At 40.8% G+C, this 21,482-nt stretch overlaps 1 protein-coding gene across 1 annotated transcript in view; it reads left to right on the top strand.

Moving 5' to 3' along the window:
* Positions 1-6,699: 6,699 nt before the first annotated feature.
* LOC108800722 (tubulin polymerization-promoting protein-like) overlaps positions 6,700-21,482 on the top strand; it is a gene marked incomplete at its 5' end in the record, with an annotated part of 17,293 nt that continues 2,510 nt past the window's right edge. The window contains 2 exons of the mRNA XM_018572710.1: positions 6,700-6,905; positions 15,063-15,216. Of these exons, the coding sequence (XP_018428212.1) occupies positions 6,700-6,905; positions 15,063-15,216 (360 nt within the window). The remainder of the gene's footprint in view (positions 6,906-15,062; positions 15,217-21,482) is intronic.

Genomic DNA, 21,482 nt, shown 5'->3' with positions numbered 1-21,482 from the left:
GTCCATCTGCTGCTGCCCTCCCACTTCCAGTGCGGTAGTTGGGAGCACTGCGGGGGGCCTGTATATCGCCTGCAATGTATCTGCCCCAATACAATGCAGGTGATATACAGGACACACCGTCGGATCACCAATCTCCTGGCCCGGGCACTGCGTGTCACATGTCGCGCCCCCTTCCGACTGCGCGGCCGATGGTGTCGGGCTTTGGCAGCATTACAGTGTACAAGGTAAGTCACAGTTGGGGAGGGGGGAAGGGGGCGTCCAGAAACAGCACACTGTGTGCTGTTATTTGGTTTAATTAGAAAAATGGATTATAATAGGGAATGTTACACTGTAATGTTCCCTATTATAACTTATTTCTCTATTCAAGCCTGTTGGATGAAATATTGCAGTCCCTGGGTCCGGGCGCCAATTTATATACTATTCTGCATTGCTGTATAACTGCATTGCTGGGATTAGTAGTCCCTCCACAGTTGGTGTCATTCTGCATTAGAGTGTAAGCTCCTCTGTACAGAGACTGATGTGACTGGTTCAGCGTTCTCTGTAAAGCACAGCGATGTATGTCAGAGCTATATAAATGTATCTATGCTGGTTTGTGAGTGTGCCATGATGCCTTTCTACTGTTTTACTGTCCGTAGTAGTTCTGGAACAGTAAAGCTGGCCATACATGGAGCAAGTTTCCTGATAAACCAGACTAAATATGAGCTGTAGGGGTCCCGGCTGGCAACCTTCTGCTTCACAAAAGACAATATTTCAATTGACTTTGAACGAACAGCAGCTGCATCCAATCACATGCAGGCACTGTCTGGGTATTCAGAAGCAGTAGCAACATGCTATCTGTTTTCATTGCATGCCTTCATTCAGACCCAGTGATGTAATTACTGGGTCTCTGTACTTTCCTATGCAATGTAGGCAGATCTTGTCTTCTGGGAGGGGCTGAAGAGCTGCTGTACATAACTTTGTGAAAACATCACGGCACCATGTGCTTCAGTAACACTCCCATGAGCACTCAGCCCTGATTCAAGCAGATCTAGAAAGGATTGTCACCAGCACACCAAAAGTTTTGCAGCAAAAAGTCCTTTATTGACAAATCGCCATCCAATACTATGAGTATTAGTATTTGTATAGTATTGGATGGCGATTTGTCAATAAAGGACTTTTTGCTTCAAAACTTTTGGTGTGTTGGTGACAATCCTTTCTAGATCTCGAATCAGGGCTTCTAGATCTGCATTGTTCACAGGGCCGTCCGTGGTCACTACAAGCACCCACCTGCTTGGCAGGTTTACTACAATTCTGGTAAGGAGTGCAGCTGGTTCTTGACTACACTGATTCGAGCATTGTTTTATTATGTAGTATTATGTTCCCAGGGACATTTAAAAATGTCCCTGGACTTTATTTTTAAAATCTTGTCACCTTACCCTGGTGGGGGCTCTCCTGGTGGTCAGTGGGGGGCTCCCTGGACCCTGGTTTGATCCGGCCGTGGCAGCCTCCTAACAGGCATATTAGACGGCCGCTCGCTGGGGCCTCATGGGGTCCTAGCGAGGAGGAAGCTGCAGAAGGAAGCGGCCATTTAATATGCCTGTTAGAAGGCTGCCGCTGCCTGATCGTGAATGGGCCGAATCGCATACCAAGGCGATCCGGTACGGTCAGACTTATATTTAGAGGTGGCCCGAACCTGGGCTTGCGTGCCAGCTAAGATGGCCCGCGTGCCCTCTCTGGCACGCATGCCATAAGTTCGCCACCACTGGACTAGGCAATAAATGCAGATGCTTACTGTACCATAAATTCCACCCATGCCTCTTCAATTCCCAATAACAAAGTGGTGTAGCAACCCAAGGCAATATCTATGGCCTTTAAAACGTTTCTGAATCATTATACAACATAAAAACCAAATATTCTCACATGCTGCCAGAGACCATTAACCAAAAAACTGCTGCCTACGCACAAAGGACAGCCCTTCATATCCTCCCATAACACATTAGTGAACGCTTAGACTCTTTCTTTACTTTAAAAGAACTTGAAGCTGAACTACAGGTATAACACTATTTTCATCACTGAATATAAGGTGTTTTCTGACTGAATGAGGGGCAGTGACATCGCGATCTGTCCAATTAGAACACTTTGTATTAATTTATAAAAATGCTAGGCATTCTCTCAATGCCAAGCGAGTGACCCCTCTGTGTTTTCACAGCAGAAGTAAAGGCGCTCAGAACACAGGCAATACAGACTACTATGTTTTACATGCATGGCCTTACCAAGTATGAAATATCTATACATACATTGGGCCAAGCTAGACCTGGAGTTCACATTTCTACAAGCTTCTTCCATTTTTTTTTATTTTATTAAATGTGGACATTTCTACATTAACTGCTTAGAGCTAGGTTACATTAGCAGCTACAATTACTATGTAGATATCTGTTTTCAATGAGTCAGCCAGTTCATAGACTCACTAAATGGCAATGTTACCTGCAGTATAAGTGTTTAAGGGTGTGCCTTTACCAAGATGTTAGACTTCCTGCTTATCTTTTAGTTGGTATTGCTAAATTTCAACCCACCCTCATGTATCAAGTTTGTTTCCCCAAAGAAAATGCAAGCATATAGTTTTAATATCAGGCAAATGCGTTCATTTCTTCGAAAACAACATTTCTACACTGTAAAATATATACTTTAACTCGATGGAAAGAGGCTTTTAGAGAACAGTGGTGATTTCATGGTTTTGGCTGCTTGACTTGGAATTTTTTTATTTTCACTTACTGCAGTGTTACAGGGTGTTTAAAATGGTGACACAGTACACACTTTATTGCAAAATTTTTCAGTTGGCAAATAATCTTACCAGTTATGATGGGATATATTGATCTATAGTTGTAACTTTGCAATACTGCTTTTAATGGAAATGTTTGTTCATATTGAATTGCAATAATTTTTCTTTATTGTCTGTTGAGGCCCACTGGAATTCTGAAACAGTCGGGTGTTATGCTGCCCACTAGAGGAGATTTGGACACTGGCAAACAGAAAAAAGAAGCCCAGTATACCCCACCTTTTAACCGTCATGCCTTCATTTTTGTTATTGTCCTTGGAAGTTGGATGCATATTCCTCAGATCTGCTGAAAGAAAGCCTCACTAAAGTTTTTACTAGCTTTTTATTTTAAATAACATCCGTCAAGATCCTTGATACACCAGTGATAACTTTTTTTCTTCGGTGACTTCATTAAAGACTCCCACACAGCTGCTTGAGCTGGTCTCTACATAGCAGATATCCGGATCACCCTATCCTCTGCATCAGCTTTGGAGGCTTTACCGAGACCCCACTGATCTGGAAGATTACAGGACTAGCCTGGAATGTGGCCTTAGGACATTGGGATCTGCGTTGTGGGGCACTCCAGACCTTAGTATACTGGTTCCGTTAGCCGTGGAGCACTTGAATCCTTCATCAGCACCAGCTGCCTAGGTTTTAAAGTACTTAAGGCCTTGCCTCATATTTGGCTTAGTTGTTGACCACCACGTGCTGCAACATGCCTTCTCAAAGACACAAAAGGACAGTTCCTCTGCTACAGGTGACCTCACGCCATACTCACCTAATTGTTCTGGGGGTATATACCCAGTGTCTCCAGGAGGAACCGACAGCTGGACCTTGGGACCCCTGTCATTATCAGGTCTTCATCTATGGAGTCTTTTTCAGCAACATTGGGCAGCACTGAGGCCTACCCTATGTCCATAGGGACTTCTGTGCCCAGTAGGGACTTCCTAGCTGTTTGTGTCCAGCTACTTGATCATTCTGTCCATAGGGGTTCTAAGCGCACTCTGACGCTATCCCTGGCAGAATCCATCTCCTACTTTTCTATGACCGTAAGTCAAACCTGGTCTGCAGCCCCTGCTGTCGTTTTTAATCAGATTTAGAATCCCAACGGTCTGGAGATTCTGTTTTTGGGTCACTGCGGTTTCCTGCTGTTCACTGTGATATACAGTGGATTGTTTCAAGCCTTATTAATGTGGTGTGTGTATCGCTCTGCATTTGTAGGATCAGCCTGTTGTTAAAAAGGTTTGGGTTTTTTAGCACTCCTACAGCTGCAAGGACCTGTCTGCTATACCTGCTGTTTGAGGTCTTCCTCTATGCAGATAAGAAAGAGTCCAGGGCCCCACCCAAGACTGTGCCAGAGCAATTTTACTTTGAGGAAAGATTCACTAATAGTTGGCCTTTGTCCAATGTGGATACGCTGCATTAAGATATCACTGGAAGGGTCAAAGGTATGGTTACTTTTGGAGCCTGAATTAATAGGAAGTTGTATTACCTCATTATTTATTACAGGTGTTTATATAGCATCGACAATTTACATTGCACATTCACATCAGTTCACATTAGATCTGAGTTAACCTTGTTTGGCCCTCTGTCCTGGGTTGGTAGGAACTTTGATCTGTCAAACCTTGTCAGAAACTCCTTGAAGAGACTCCTTCCACCGCAGAGGTACATTCCCACGTTCTGGAACAGTTGAAGCAGATGTCTGAAACCTTGTGCTTTAGTTGTGATGATTTATTGCAAGACTCTGAACTTGTGTCCCACATCGGACTGATGTCTATACAAATGCATAGGGCACTCTGGCTTTGTGCATGTGCATAGGATGCTGATGAGACGTGCAAGGAACAGCTGATTCACCTTCCCTTTGTCTTTTTGGACTGGCTGTTGACACTGTCATTAGCATAGCCTGCACCTATCAAAGTGCAGGAGAAGTCACAGTAGCCCACTTGCTCTACCTCTTCTGTCTTATCAGTGTGTACTCGCAGATACTCTGAGTCCCACTCAGGCTGTAGGTACAGAAGCCAGAAGTCTGCTAACATTTCTGGCAAGCTTTCATCATATGGGTGCACCCTCACTTCTACAAGTGGGGAGCTGTTTGCACAACTTGATGGATCCCCAGGTATTGGTCCTCCCTGGCTTTCGTATGCTCATATTACCTTCTTTAGCTCTAAGGCTAATTACTTGGAGGTTGCATTTATTTCAGCTTCCCTGCAAGTTGACTGTGCTACTACATATACCTGCGCCTTTACCTTCTTGGGTACCCTGTACTCTGCTACCCCCAGATGATGGTGATCCTCAGTATTCCCTCTTCTGAGGGATTTTCTGAGTACAGAGTCAGCTGGCACAAGCTTCTACTGTTCCCTCCCCTAGCAAAGTCATGACCCCACAGTGTCCTCCAAAGGGTGCTTGTAGTTTTTGACAGCACTGGACCTTTTGCCCACCCTGGTGCCATTTATTTGCATGCCCTTGGCGGGATGCTTATGCAGCCTTCCTTAAACAAGGTTCGTTTTCTGGACTCGCAGGTCTACAATGGGTCCTGCCCAACACTATGATGTCACCAGCTCCACCCTTTTCATTGCGTCTTCTGGACTTTATATGGGGTTGACCCAATTTGCCACAGACAATTTGCACTGGATTGTGGCTTCATGGATTGAGACTAATTAATTGAGGTTAGATGAAAGAACACACTGGGAGATCATATATAACTTGCACATGTTTTGAGATTTATATTTTATGTGCTTTATTTAGGATGTTTGATCCAAGAGTTGCACTCTGTGCAGAAACTCATGCAGATCTGCTGTGCATTTGGTGTAAACAAGGCCTTAATGTATCATATAGTAAAGAGCACTACAATATAAACTTTTATTTATCATTGTGGGCATATATAATTTTGAAGTGTTGGCAGCTTAGAGAAGGGCAATAATGGTTTAAGCACAGAAGGGATATAAACAGAGATAAAATGAGATTGAGAGTCCACTGAGACACACACAGGACCCACCTCTCTGTGTTTATTGGCCTTATGTGTTGCTTGCTTACAAAACTGTGGCATAATGGTTAAATATTTTAAGTAAGTACAAAAATCTTTTCTTGCTAAATATTTAATGTGTTATTTTAACTTTTATAATAATTAGAACACTTAAAATACATTAACTAACTATTTTGTTTTCTCCTAATTTGTTTGAGCTTAATAATGGCCTAATTGTTAAATGGAGTGCCAGAAACAAATGTGCTCTTCACTTGGTTGTATCACTTAACTCATCCTATTGTAAGACATTTGAGAAGAGAGGTTTTGTTTGTTCAGAGATTTTTTTTTTTCTCAGAATAAAGTATTCATCATTGCAAAGCTTTGTTTTACATGAATCTGTGAGCTACAAACCACTATGTTCGCTGCCTGGTATTTCTGAATTTGTGAATGTGTATCTGTATGCATGTACTGCTGTGTGTTGGTTACATTTTTCTGTGCGATATGGGTAGTAAGAGCCAAGCCAAAATAACACATTTTTCTTGCATGCCAAATGGATATTCTTTGCCACATGGATATTATTTTCACCACATTCACTAAGTTAAGGGTAAATTCTCATACAAAGTGAACATTCTATGTGGCCTTAGTAAATTAACCCCAGTGACTTTGCCGCAACACAAATCATGCTTTCTGAGGGAAAGCATGGGCCTTGTCGTCATGTATATAAGGTCTAAGCTAGGCTTCCAGTCCACCATAAGGTTAGATGTACAATAAAAATGTTGAACAAAATTTTCAGAGGAAGACTAAATTTGATCTTATTTATTCATACTATAGGAATAACACACTTCATTCTACTGTATTCATTATGGAGAGCCCTCGATCAAAATCTGCAAGCAAGAACAGTTATGGATCTTCAGGAGATAACGCATCAAAGACAAAGAAAATAACAGAAGTTAATAGTCACTGTGAAGGGGCTACTTCTCTTAGTGCTTTAGAAGAAGCATTTAGGAAATTTGCTATTCATGGTGACACCAGAGCTACAGGGAAGGAAATGAATGGAAAAAACTGGTCAAAGTTATGCAAGGATTGCCAAATAATAGATGGAAAAACAGTAACAACTACAGATATTGACATCATATTTACTAAAGTGAAGTAAGTACATTGTTGTTATATGCACCTTAACATTCTATTACCAATAATTTAACAAATATCATAATTCCATCTTCTGCATAGTGTGTAGACTGCTTTTCTTCAAAAAAAACCAGGGCACTTTAAGCTAATGTGCTGTTTTACTTCCTTGTGCATTAATTAAGTCTTAAAAGCCTGATGTAATTTTTTGAAATGTTTCATATTTCACTATTTTCTTTTATAAAAATAATTTATTATTTTCTTAAAGTGCATTTGTGCCAGACTTAAGACATTAAAGTTATCACATATTCTTAACAGGCAGTAAACCAAGCTGTAGCTTATGTGTGCTACGTATGCCCCAAAAAACTCTACTAGATACACACACACACACACACCTTCTGATCAGTGTTCTATGAGGAAGTTATGTGTTGCACAGGAGAATCCCAGTTGATTTAGTCTTTCTAGACTTTGCAGAGGCATTTGACACAGTACCCCACAAACATTTAGTATGCAAACTAAGGTTGACAGGCATTGAAGAACCAATATGTACATGGGTAGAAAACTGGTTGCAGGACTGCATCCAGAGGGTAGGGATAAATGGCACATTCTCTGAATGGTCCAGAAGTGGTGAACGGAGTGCACCAGAGTTCAGTCTTGGGGCCAATTCTGTTTATTTTGTTCATAAATTACATTGAGGTGGGAATAAATAGCTCCCTGTCAGTGCTTGCTGACAATACGAAGTTGTGCAAGGAAACAAGATCGCAACATGACATAGAATCCCTGCAGAAAGACCTCAATACAATTGCATAGTGGGCAGCTATATGGCAGACGAGCTTTAATCTAGATACATATCAAGGCATGCACTTGGGAGTTAACACTGGGGAAAAGGGAGATGGAGAAGGATCTTGTGGTCATTATAGACCACAGACTCAGTATTAGCATGCAGTGCCAAGCTGCAGCTAATAAAGCCAGTAGTATATTATCTTGCATCAAAAGAGGGATTTATTCACGGGATACAAAACACTGGTAATGCCCCATCTTGAGTATGCGGTGCAACTCTGGTCACCAATCCTCAGGAGGAATGTCCGTGAGTTAGAAAAGGTTCAGAGAAGGGCAACAAAATGAATAAGGGGGATGGGGAGTGAGTTATCAAGAACGTCTACAAAAATTAGGATTGTTCTCCTTAGTAAAGAGGTGACATGATCGCAGTTTACAAAGTGGGGACTGCGGTTTTGGGAACGCGCTACTTAAACTAAGTACCGTGTGGAAGACTTGAGGGCACCACAAAAAGCTGGATGGGAGGAGGTATAATAATAAACTGTGTAAGGAGTATTTAACTTTGAGAGTGGTAAAAATGTGGAATTCAATTCCACAGCTGTGATCGGAGGGAAACGTAAACTGCTTAAAAAAAACACTTGGATGAGTACTTCAGTTCACAAAACATACAGGGATATTAAAATTTTGAGAATCATGCACACACACACACTATAGGTTGAACCTAATGGACCCGTGTCTTTATTCAACCTCAACTACTATATATTTGCTCAGTTTCATTCAAAAGGGGAGCTTCAATCTGCATATGTTGTTAGTTACAGCAATATTCCATTTTTATTTAAAAAAAAAAATGTGTTTATATTCAACCCCTTATTAGCCCTTAGTTAACCCTAATCAGCCCTAACTCAATCCTGTCACCTTTTCTCCTGCTTATTTATTTATTTTTTAAATGATTCATACTTTACCTTTTTTATGCTTATTCGTTTTTTTTTCCATTAACTTTTTATAGTGTTGCATTAAAAAAAAAAAAAAAAGTTTTACAACTTTTTGTCTATAGATTGCTTAGAAAATACAATGATTTATTGCAAGACAATTTCATCAAAGGAAAGCCTTGTTTGTCCTGAATTTTTTTTTTGTATTAGTATGTTATCTTAAGCAATGACAAATTGATCACAGAATAAACAGGCACAGGGAGATGTAAAAATTGCTCCGTACCATAAGGGGTAAACATATGTGAGAGCTGAAGTAGTAAAAACAAGCCATCAATGGCTGCATGCACTGTGAAATAATTTTATCCTCAAAGGTCATAACTCAAAAGCTGGTTTTGGTCTGTATCTAGCAGCTTAGAAACACCCTCTGTTTGTTTATATTAGAAGGCTGTCGGGCTGCCCAAGTATCTGCTCTACATAGAAAACAAGAAAAGAGGAACTGTGATTTTAGTGACTCAGATGTGAATTTCTCCACAATGCCGCTAGCTACAAAAGTGATTGAGGGCTTTTTTTAAGGTGCGTGTACTGTCTGTTCAGAATAAGTAAATTGTTTGATGTGCAAAGTCATACCACAGGTTTACTTTAAAAGGAATTTATTCAGGATCAGCTTAAGTATTATTTTTTTTAGCAGAAAGACAAAAATTCTACACAGTAATGTTAATTCCACATTTCCGTTTCATTAAAGCGGAACTTACCATAAAATGCAAGGTCTGCTTATTAGATCCAGGTCCCCCTAACCTGTAAAGACTGCTGTATATAGAGATTCAATAAATGTACCTGTAAGGAAAAATTTTGATTTTACATTTCCTTACACACACCAACCCCCCCCTTCCACCGGTGCCTAGGCTAGGGTGGTGCCTTCCTTTCCAGTGTGGTTCCGGCAATGGTGAAGATCCCAAATCTTCTGAAAATACACTCTTCCACTGGCTGGAGTATCTTGTTCCCCAGAACGCTCACCGAAAGGATAATGATGTCAAGCCCTGTAAAATGAGAGTGAAGTCAGTATATAATCTAACTTTTTTTCTTTCCTTTGCAATACATTTTTAAATACCTATATGGGGCAATTATTACAAGGGGAGGATACCCAGATCTTGTAGTTTACTGCATGTTCTGCTTTACAGGTCTGCCACTTATTTGAAGGATTAAAAGGCTAAAACACCTGAAACAGTTCAGTATTATTTTCATCAAATACATATTTTTATAGGAAGGTTTGCAATCATGATTACCTTACAAAGTTCATTGGACTGGTCAAGCAGTATGAATGAGTGTGCAATAAATACAAATCTGAGATTTTCAGAAGAGCGGCAAAGCAAGGAAGAAGGTCTTTCGGCCACTGTGGAGTAATGCATCCTTAGGATTTAAAGCAAAAACACTTTAATTTTCTTTCTCCCCTCTCTCTCATCACTGACTGGCCAGTCTTCTTAACCCTTATGTAAACACAAAGTAAGTGTAGAGGAGGAGGGGAGAGATCAGAGTGCTTAAGTTTGACTTGAACAACTGCATCTTGTTTTTCTTTACTTTGAGGCTGAAATGCTCCACAGTGTCTGCAACTACAGAGGTCAGTGAAGGCTTTTAAAGCACACATACTTCTTTTTAAGAATATGTAAATATTTGAATGTGCATTGCATTGGCCGTAGTTCTGATTTAAAGAGAAGAACCCAGTAAGTTTACTAACTGATTTTCTTTAATAATAGTACCACTAATTCTATATTTTAATTCCAGAAAACAATTGCAGTAAAATTGTAGTGATTAATATTTTACACAATCTTATCCAAAGGCTTAATGCCTTAGGACAGTTCCAATAAATATATTAGTTGTACCTTCAAAAGCAGTTGGGTGAGTAGAGACACGTTAAATTATTCAGCTTAGTGTTAGATACCAACCTTAGAGGATCTTGTAGGAATTCAGCTAAACCTAAGTATATACTTAGAGACACTGTCACTTTGCCCATTCAGGGCAGTGAGTATTAATGGAGTGGGAGGAAGGGGACTTTTTACAGACAGTTTCACTTTGTGACAGGTCACTTTTGCATTTCAATGAAGCTAATCAAGCACATATTGTGCCTAATTAGCTTCAACCCTGGCCACAGCAGCTGTGGAATGACAACTCTAAGCCCTCGTTCACACCTGAACGTTTTGTAGCGCGTTCTACGCTCGACGAACGCTCTACAAAACGCTCAAAAATATAAATCCCATTGTATTCAATGGTCTCGTTCCCACCTTGGCGTATTTCCGCCTGTCCCTAACGCGCTACAAAACGGCCCACGCCTGAAAAGGTACAGGTACTACTTTGGGCCGTTTTGTTGCGCGTTTCCATTGGGCTACAGCCAAGTAGCCTTCGGAAACGCACGACGGTCGTGCAACTTTTTTACCGCGAATCGCGGTAAAAAAACGTGCGACGGTCGCGCATATGCAATACGCCTAGGTGTGAATGGGACCTAAGCCCAGCTTCATTCAGTGCAGAGTCCATCAGTAAACGGATGTTCACTTACTGTCTCCTCTTGCCCTGCTGACACCCACCAAGCCGGTTGACACTCTCCATGTGGGCCACCAATGTCTTGCTGTCTGAAAATAATCTTCACTTGTTGAACATGGAGATGTATGTTAAATATCTAAGAAACGGCCTAAACTTCAGCTGATTAAAACTGGAGAGTGGGCTGCGTCCACTGACACTGGGCATGACAGCCTAGGCTATGAGCCCCTAATCTTTGAGGCTGGCATATTTTGTATGGATGATCTAGTTCCCAAGATACAGTGGTCTGCTTGGATATAGATTTGTGTTGTTGGGTGACCAGCAAAATGTCTTCAAGAAAAATACAGCATGTCCAGTTGCCTTGATTTATTTTTTACAGATATGATTTGAACAGGGGCTTGGATAAAGTGCCTGTCGACTGATTTTAAACAATAAGGCGCTTTTGGACTTTACAGAATGAGTCATTAACCAAGCTGCCATCTGTATTTGATTGACTCCTGCCTCACTAATGAATTCTAACAGAGAGTCGGGATGCCATTTAAAATGAATGGCACCAAAATGCAAAGCAGTGCCTGAACAAGTGTGAATGGACCCTTAGGGGCTCCATTTTAGTATGCATCATACTGTGTTGGCAATTGGTGAATCAGAAAGTTTGGAGTTTAAGTGATACCCTTGGCTAACCTAGGTTATTAAAGATGCAAGCTTATGATATATCATAGATCCCTTCTCCAGGCTTTATACAATTGTATATTGAAAGCATACATCTCTAAAAGCTTACCCGAAAAAGGCAATCACTTAACCCCTTAGTGACACAGCTTCAGAAATTTGTTTCCATTCCTGGAGACCGAAGCAATTTTGAAATTTCTGCTATATGTTTAACCATAATTTCAATCTTCCGCAATGAATATTGCACCTACACATATTATATATTTTTTAAAGGACAAAATGGGCTTTAATTTGCTGTGACATATGCATATATACATTTTGAGGTGTCATATGCATAAATTCTTAATTTTTTGTTTATAAGATATACAAAAAAATAAAAAACAAAAAATAATTTTCACACTTGTGGCAATAATAATGTGTACATAATTAGTGTAGCTAACAGAAAGTAATTCATAATAAATTATTTTATTTGTCCTATTTTTTAGGGTATATCATAGTCTGGGATTTCGGGTTATTTTGGGAGTTATAGGTCACAAAATACAAGGAGTGAAATACAATTTTAGTTTGGAACAAATTTAGAATGTGAAATGTTTGTCTCCTATCTTCACTAGCCTTCTCGGCACTATATTTCCTGATAATTTTTTTTATTAAATGTATTTTTTCTTTAATACTTCTTCTTTTTTTAAATTTAAAAAAACTTTTTTTTCTTTTTTAAACCAGGGGGCTATTTTTTATTTACAGGGGCTTTGATACTTAGTATTTCTGAGGAGAATACACTATTCTCCTCAGAGATACTTTGTATCAGTTTGTAACACACAGCCGACTCGCAGCTGCTGAACACAGTGAACTGCTGCAGGCTCCGTGGCTGTGACCACCTAATCTTCTGTTGAGGGTCTGCTTCGGACCCCAAGGGACCCAGCAACAGCAGTAACTCAATTAGCTTATTGTACCGCATGTAGAGATTATCCCGTCAGAGAGGTCGTTAATTAACTGAATGTTCGTGACGGTATAATACCGTCATCGGTTGGAAAGGGGTTAAACTCCACACTTTAAGTATTATGCTTGGTAGAGGAAGCAGTAAGGCCCCCTTTACATATGTTCACTGTTACCGCATGCATACTAAGGAGATTCTTTCACTTTTCTAATTTAAGGTACCCACTAATATTCACCTCTGCAGCGATCCCCTGCTATACCTTCTTCTATAATAGCCAAGGCAATAAATCCAGTGCTTCCTAGTATGGAGGACCATGTGGCCTCCTCTTGTGGTACAAGGTTCAGGCCTAGTGGCCAACTACTAGGCTTAGACACTGTCATATGTCAAACCAGTTGATGTGACTGCCCCTGGGTATTCTTGTGGTAGGGGCAACAGAGGAAAGAGCAGCATGGGGGAAGGGCTTTTCACAGGCAGTATTGCTTTGCCCTGAATGGAAAAAGTTAGAGTCTCAAGAACATGCATTATTTTGAGCATTCTGTTAAGTCAGCCCTTTAGTTTTAAATGAATGCCATCAGACATGAACTTTGTATTTCAATGCACAACACACAGGTTTAGAGTTCACTGTTTAGAGTTCTCTAAACAGTGTGGATGGAGGTATCTCCACTGTCGGCAATTGTACACAGAGAGCTTGCCTAAGAATTTTCCACTTGGCGCAGACATGCTGGCAGGGCCAATACGAATGGCAGTTAATACGAAGGCATCCACCTACGTTTTTGAGATACCAATAAATTGCCCAAAGGTAAGTGAGGAAAAGGTCAAGAAGCTGTCTATAATACTTATTTGTCTGGCTACTTGCGTGGATTTCCAGGTCACCTCCAGTGATTGTGCCAATCCCAGAGATTGGAAGCAGCCTTTAACTTGGTTAGAATAAGCTCATACAGTTTTAGACAGGGAAACTGCATTTGAGCTGATATCCTCACCAATGGATTGACTTTGGACTACAAAAGATCAGTGTTACTTGTAAACAGATCTTTTCATATTCTATGCACTTCTGCTCTTACAAACGAGTAAATAAAAATGGTCCACTGTTTTACTTGATAGTTCATAGGCAGTCGTAGCTGACGTTCACAGAACAGTGCATGTGTAAAAAAATCATGTTTGACCTAGGGACTGATCATTTATTGTCAAACCAAGATTTCCCTTGTGTTCACAGGGTAAGCATTTGTGTATACATAGTTTATTTATAGTGGGGGGAATTTATGAAAACTGGAGCGGACATTATCTGGAGCAGTTGCCCATGGCAACCAATCAGCATCTCTGTTTGCTCAGGTAAGATTTGAAAATAAGACAGAGAAGCTGATTGGTTGCAGTGCAATTCTGTTGCAGAATTTGCCTGCGTCAATTTTGATAAATTCCCCCCAGTGTATACGTAGTGGTGTTGATTTGTTAAAGGCAAATAGGCTGTTCACTTTGCAAGGGAATTTTCATATTGAAAGCAAATTTTTCCTTAGCTTAGTGAATAAGCTGAAGCTGTGCTCACGTCCATCCTCTAATCATGTTCAAGCAAAAATAGGGGGTTTTTTTTAACATGAGTGGGTATTTTTTGCAAAGTGAATTTTCACCAAATTTACTAAGCTAACAGAATTTACCTCCAACGTGAACAACTTATTTGCCTTTTGTAAATTAACGGCAGTGTGTCTACCAGTACCGTCATGGCAATAAGGAAAATAATTAAAAGGAGAACTATGGGGTTAGGGCTTTTCCCCCATAGTTCTCCTAAGGGTAACGGGAGGACACAAACTAGCGTCCTCCTGTCACCCAAAGCTCAGCTACAGCTTGCGGTATACTGAGACGCCGCAGCTGAAACGGATCCCGACAATTCTGTCTGGATCTGCCCAGCTGCGTGAGTGACAGCTGGCTCTGCCTAGCTAGAGCTATCAGCTGTACCCGCCCCTCCCCCATCCGTTTGGAGGGGGGAATCCAGTACCTCCCCTGTTACGGCTCTCTGCAGTGACAGGATTGAGAAGTGAGCGAGCGTCATTATGTGTTTGCTCACTTCACGATCTACTGAGCCGACCTGTGACAATTAAACTGTGCTAGAACTATGAGGATGAGTGAAAATCACTCACCTCATAGTTCTCCTTTAAGTCCAAGCTATTCTGAAAACAGATATTTCAGTTTTACGTTGAAGCCAGAGAGATTTAAAAACCTTAAACACCACTTACATTACACTTCCCACTTACAATAAGAAAAAAATTCAGTGGTCAGACTTTTCCATAAATATCTTTAAAGTTCTTTTTGCTGCTGCATACTTTTATTGCTCATAATTTGTGCTTTTTGTTTTAGGGCAAAGTCTTGCAGAACAATAACTTATCATCAGTTCAATGATGCACTTGAAGAACTGGCACTGAAACGGTTTAAGGACCATGAAAAAGCAGAAGCCATTTCTATGATGCATAAACTAGTTGAAGGAAAGTCTCCAGTTATAGCTGGTGTTACGGTAAGCAGGCATCTCAACAGTTCTGATATAAATAAAATAGGTTTTACGTGTACAGTCATTTTTATTTTATTAGTTTTGATGGGGTTTTGCTCCAAATTTTTCTCCAGATGATATGCCATTACCAAATTTGAATGTTAAAATGTAAAGAGGAACTCCGAGTTGCCATTCCCTTAGTGATTACTATGTCAAATTAACACTTGCTTCAGAAAAGAGAGTACAAAAATAATGAGAACCCCAGTATTTATATAAAAATAAGGGACATTTTATATTTTCATACAATCATATGGCAGCAGTGTAGCCATTTTCCTGCCACTTTTCTTTTCTTTTTTTATGATTGCATAACTAACTAGGTTGAGAAATATTGACAATTTTACCTCACTGAAAAAGTAAAAAAATATTCCTGACCTCCAAAAGGCAGTCTGGAAAATGTTCTGGGTCAAAATCACTGTACTATAGTCAATATAATTATGAATACGAGTGGAAAGAAAAACATTTCCTAAGGGGAATTTACCTAAGACTGGAGCAGACAAAATCTGGAGCAGCTGTGCATGGCAGCCATTAGCGGCTATCTTTCATTTAAAAAAACTGAACAAGCTGAAGAGAGAAGCTGATTGGCTACTATACACAGTTACTCCAGATTTGGTCTGCTCCAGTTTTAGTAAATTCCCCCTATTGACTATGTCTTTATTAATGTTGCCAGTGTTAACTCTTGCAGTTGGGCTGAACCAAACCATACTTGCTGTAAGCAATCTCGTTCTGTACCTAAGGAACATAATAGCTATATAACACTGATGTCACTTGTCTCTTCTACATGCCTTGGGATATAAAGTTTACCAAATTATTATATTAACCTTTTTGTCTTTTTCTAATAGTGTATGTTCCCAGTCTATAGTGGATACAAAAAGTTTACACACCCCTGTAAAAATGCCAGTTTTTTTAGATGTAAAAAAATCAAAGATAAATCACTTCAGAATTTCACCTTTAGGCCCCATTCACACTGAGCGATTTTATCGCGCGACTTTTGCAGCGATATCGCTCATATTTCCACGCGATATCGCTCTATGTGGCTTCTTCAATGCATTTCAATGGAGCTGTTCACATCTCACAGCTCAATATCGCCTGTAGCTCATCGCTCCTACATGACCCTTTTTTCTGCGGATTTCGAGCGATTTTGCTCCTGATTGCATATAGCCCAATAGGAAAAAGTCACGTGACGTAGCGCGACAATATCGCACATATAAAATCTCGCAGAAAATTGCGCGAATTTCATGTCGCTAAGTTTGAATGGGGCCTTAATGATGACTTAAAGTCTATGCAATTCAATTAAAAAGAAACTAAAATCTTTAACCCGCCCGTTAAGAAAAAACGGACGGATGGCAGACTCGCATCAGCGGGTTGCCGTCGCCAGACGGCATTTTTTTCCTGCTAGGGGGCGCGCGCGCACGGGCAGGAAAGACCCGCTCGTTACTACAGCCGTTGACGGCTGTTTCTATAACCACCAATCGGTTGTATGGCGTGAATTTCGGAGCGCCCCCCCAATCGCAGTGCCGCCATCTCCCCCCTCCTGACCCCTCACCTTTAATCCCGGGATGCGCTAGCCCATCTGTGGCCCGGGACCGGCTCGGGAGGGCGTCAGGAGAAGGAGGGAGGGAGATCAGCTCCTTGCTGTTCTCCCTCTGTAGTGTGAATGCATGTTCTGCATTCACCTGTCAATCATCTGGCTCCTACTGCCAGAGAGAAGAAGCTGATGAAGCAAATAAAAAAAGTTTAAAAAAAAGTCACAAACAAAAAAAGTTAAAAAAAATAAGTCACAAATAAAAAAAGTAAACCCCCCCCCTTTGTTTACGCACATATAAACGTAAATATGTGTTGCATGCGCCAGCGCGCAAAAATGACAATTGCGCTACACATGTTACATATTGAAGCGAACGTCGCAGTGAGAGCAATCATTTTAGGGCCATCAATCACTGATAACACTAAACTGATGAGCGGTAAAAGCTTTTAATGCGTCACCTATGGCCAATTTTGGGTAATGTAGTTTTTTTGAGGTTTCGCGCGCATGCGCAATTTAAAGGCTTGACATGTTTGGTGTCTCTTTACCCGACGTGACCCCGTCTTATATTTTACCAAAACATTTGGTAATAATAAATGTTTTAGAATTTAATATAGGGGGAACTATTTAAAAAAAAAAAAAAATCTGTAGTTTTTCCTTAATATATTAAAAGATAAAACCCCCAGTGGTGAATAAATACCACCAAAATAAAGCTTTATGTGTCCCCAAAAAAGGGTATAAAATTCATTTCAGTACAGCGCTGCATGACGGAATAAATGTCAGTCAAAGTACCGCAGCGCTGAATACTGAAAAATGGCCTGGATGGGAAGGGGGTTTAACACCGCGGATGTCAACTGGTTAAAAGGGGGGAAAATAAAAAAGTTACAATAACAAGGTTGCATAAATATCCACATTCTTAAACTAAAACTTTGTTGAAGCACCTTTTTTGATTTATTTTTTTTCAGAGCATTCAGTCGTTTGGGGGAGGAGTCTATCAGCATGGCACATCTATTTTTTTTTTTGAAGAATATTTATTTTCTTTCATTTCCACAAATATATGTGGGGGGAAAAATCCATCTTACAAACCATTTTCCCTACTTATAAAAAAAAACTTATATAGCCATCATTATTATTCAATAATCACACATCCTTCAATCCCTCCATCCAACCCCCCACCAACTGACCAAAACAAAAATTCTTGAACCATCCCGTGGTGCAAATGTCGGGTTTTCCCATAATATTTCTCGGAGGGTGTCAGGACATTTAGTTCTTACATCCTTATTTTATTTTTCTTAAGGGTATTTCTGAACCTCTGATAGACTAATATACTCCATCCACGGTCTCCACATCTCCAAAAACAATATTTGTCTATCATTAAAACGAGCAGTAAGCTCCTCCCAAACGTATAGTATTTTTTAGTTCTACTACCCACTGCCGTATCTCAGTGGTATTTGATGACTTTCAATACCTTGGAATTACTGCCCTGGCAGCTGCCAAAATGGGGCACATTAGTCCTTTTTTGTAACGTTGTGACCGAGCCATTATGCAGTGACAATAATGCCACCTCTGGTGTCTCTGGCATGCATAGTTAGGTGTCGTCCTATCTCAAAGATAGATGTCCAATAAGTTCTTATCTGTTGACATGACCACCATATATGTAGCATTGGTCCCTACTCCCTGCCACATCTCCAGCACAACGTAGAGCTTTGAGAGTTCATCTTATATAATGTTATTGGGCATGTATACCATCTGGTCAGTATTTTGACATTTCTCTCCTGTGTTTATTACTGCCATACTTGATTTGAAGGTTAAATTAGAAACCTGGTTCCATTCCTCTTCAGTTACTACATGGCCCAGCTCTCGCTCCCAAGCTTTGGTATAAAATGGGAGTGTCGGATATATGAGACAACAAGATGTTAAACTTTAGATACCATATGTTTACCTACTGCCCTGTTCAAACAGATGTCTTGGAATGGGGTCAGATCTCTAAATACTCTATCTTGAGAGCTAAGAACTATACAAAAATGTTTAAGTTGTAAATATTTTAACCATCTGCCTCTGCTCGATGTATTCACAGGGAGTAGGTCTGATAGAGGATATAAGCCTGTTTCATTAATGGCTTGTATCATTGGGGAGAGCTTTATAGTCTCCTACTTCAAAAACCTTCTGCTCTCCAGGCCTTTTGGAAAATCTGGATTGCCCAGTGTAGGTGTTAGTGGGCCTACGTATGTTGATAACCCATACTTCTTGACCTTTGCACATCTTGCCTTGGAAATCTTTGCCCACTCTTCCTTGCAAAAGCACTTGTCTGGCTCTGATCGATCGAAGATCTTACCGCTGCCTCATTCAATCAGGTGATCGAGGGATGCCGATCTCAAGGGTGCCGACAGCGGCAGACACTGCAAATTTCAGCCGGTACCTCACAAACTGGACAAAATTCGAACAGTGTATGTTAACCTTTAGTCTGTCTCCACCTTGACTAAGGCTAGGTGCACACCTAGGCGTTACTAGTTTGGCGTGTTTTTCCTTTAAAAATGTGTGTTTCTTCCGTCTGAAAATAGCTCCTGCATCTTTTTTGAGTGACGTGTTTTCGGACGCACGACGCAACGCTAAGGTGTGAACAGTCGCCATTGGCTAGCAATGTGTGTTTTGCGCATTTTTGCTCAGATAGATCCGAGTGTAAAAACACTCGTGTGAACCAGGCCTAAAGGCCCAGTTCCAGCTGAAGAAAACAGCCCCAAAACATAATGCTGCCATTACCATTCTTCACTGCTGTTATGGTGTTCTTTTGTTGATCAGCAGGGGTGCATTTTTACAGGGCTGTGTAGACTTTTTATATCTACTGAATATAAAAAAATTCTGCGCTATGGAAGCTGTCTCAAAGTGATAAATATAAAAGATGAAAAGCTGCCGTGCTAATAATATAAATAGATAGATCAAACAAATGCACTGCGCTAATCAATAATCATAATACGTGAATAATATAGTGCTAAATATCAAATGGATCACATATAACCAATATAATTAATAACTACTCATAAATAGTAAAAAGTGTTTCTCATTGTAATATCTCCAGTAGAGATTAAGTGCAAATTTTTATATCTACTGTATAAGACTAAGGGGTCTATTCACGAATCAGCCGAAGGATCTAGCCGTAGCTTCGGCTGATCCTTCGGCCCCAGGACCCCTTCGGTTCAGCAGAACCGAAGGGCTGCTGTACGGGCTATTCACTGTAGCCCGTACAGCTCCCGAAGTCGGCCGGGGGGCTCAGTCGAGCCGAAGGCATATGCTTCGGCTCGACTGAGACGAGGTGAAAGCCAAAGCTGGCTGGCTGGCTTGCTTCTGACAGCTGGGCGGAGCCAGCCGTGATGTTACGGCTGGCTCCGGCCACTTGCAAAGAGATCAACGTCCCTGGATACCAGCTAACCAGGTACACTGATCTCCAGACAGCCTAACTCTCCCGGGCTAAGTCTCCTGTTCACGGCCGCCCAGGAGAAAAACACTGCTTTTTCTTTTTTATTCTGACAGAATAAAAAAACATTTTTTTACCATAGGAATGCCATGCTAGATTCCTATTGGCGATTTCAATTTGCAATAGCAAACTAGCTATGGCACCTGCCCACTGCTGCAGTTCTCCATCAGGCCCCCACTAGTGATTGACAGCAGCAGAGGGCGGGTACAATAGCTAGTTTGCTATTGGCTATTGCAAATTAAAATAGCCAATAGGAATCTAGCAATGCATTCCTATGGTAAAAATGTTTTGTTTTTTTGACGGCAGCAGAACAGCCGGCCAATGGAAAACAGTTGGGTGGAGGTAGCTGTCACTGCTAGCTCCGCACATTTGTTTTCTATTTTATTTTTTTCTACTTTTTAAACTATTTTTCTGTTCTGCTTGGTCCCACAGAGGGACCAAGCAGAACAGCCGAGCAGCGGCATTCGGCTATTCACTAACTGCTGTTCGGCATCTATAGGAATAGACCGAACAGCAGCGAGTAGCCTTTCCGGAGGTTCGGCTTAGCCGATCCAGAAGTCGAACTCCTTCTGCACTTCGGGTCGGCCGAACATGCTGAGCACTAGCATCATAGAGGGGGGAGGGGTGAGACATCTATTGTCTGCCACATACAATGCTGTTTTAACACCTCTCTCTGGGCAGGTTACTAACACCTCCTAGACTCCAATTATGCAAATGAAATCAACACCTGGTTGTGACTAACAGATTATGTGGATTGGAGCGACATTCACCATATTTATTCCCAGATAATTTTTTGTACAAGTCATTCTGAATTGAGAAAGCTGGTCGGATGTCCAGTGAAACGTCTTCAAGAAAAATACAGCAAGTCCAGTTGCCTTGACTTATTTTTTACGGATCTATCTTACAGAGTTCTTCTATACCTTCTCCCTCTAGATCCAAGATTAAAATCTTCAGATTTCTAGCTGTTCTTTCATCCCTCCCAGCTGTTCTATCCTGAACAAGATGCAGCCTAGTATCACATTTAGAAAAAAGCTATTTTCATTTGTAATAGAATGTTTTTCTTATATCCATCAGGCAGACAAAGATTTGTGCATGCACAGGCCTATTGCATTGAGACACTTAAAACACCATTTCCTAAGGTAGAGAAACATATCACATTAACCCCTTCACAACCCAAGATGGGATAATTCCGTCATGGGTCCTTAAGGGGTTGAACAGACTGACACTGTATGTGTAGAGCCG

The sequence above is a fragment of the Nanorana parkeri genome, unplaced genomic scaffold (assembly GCF_000935625.1).
Source record: "Nanorana parkeri isolate BGI_ZX_2015 unplaced genomic scaffold, ASM93562v1 scaffold2112, whole genome shotgun sequence".
In the NCBI taxonomy this organism is placed as follows: domain Eukaryota; kingdom Metazoa; phylum Chordata; class Amphibia; order Anura; family Dicroglossidae; genus Nanorana; species Nanorana parkeri.
The sequence above is the reverse complement of the archived record's forward strand: the minus strand, read 5'-3'. Positions and strand labels throughout refer to the sequence as shown.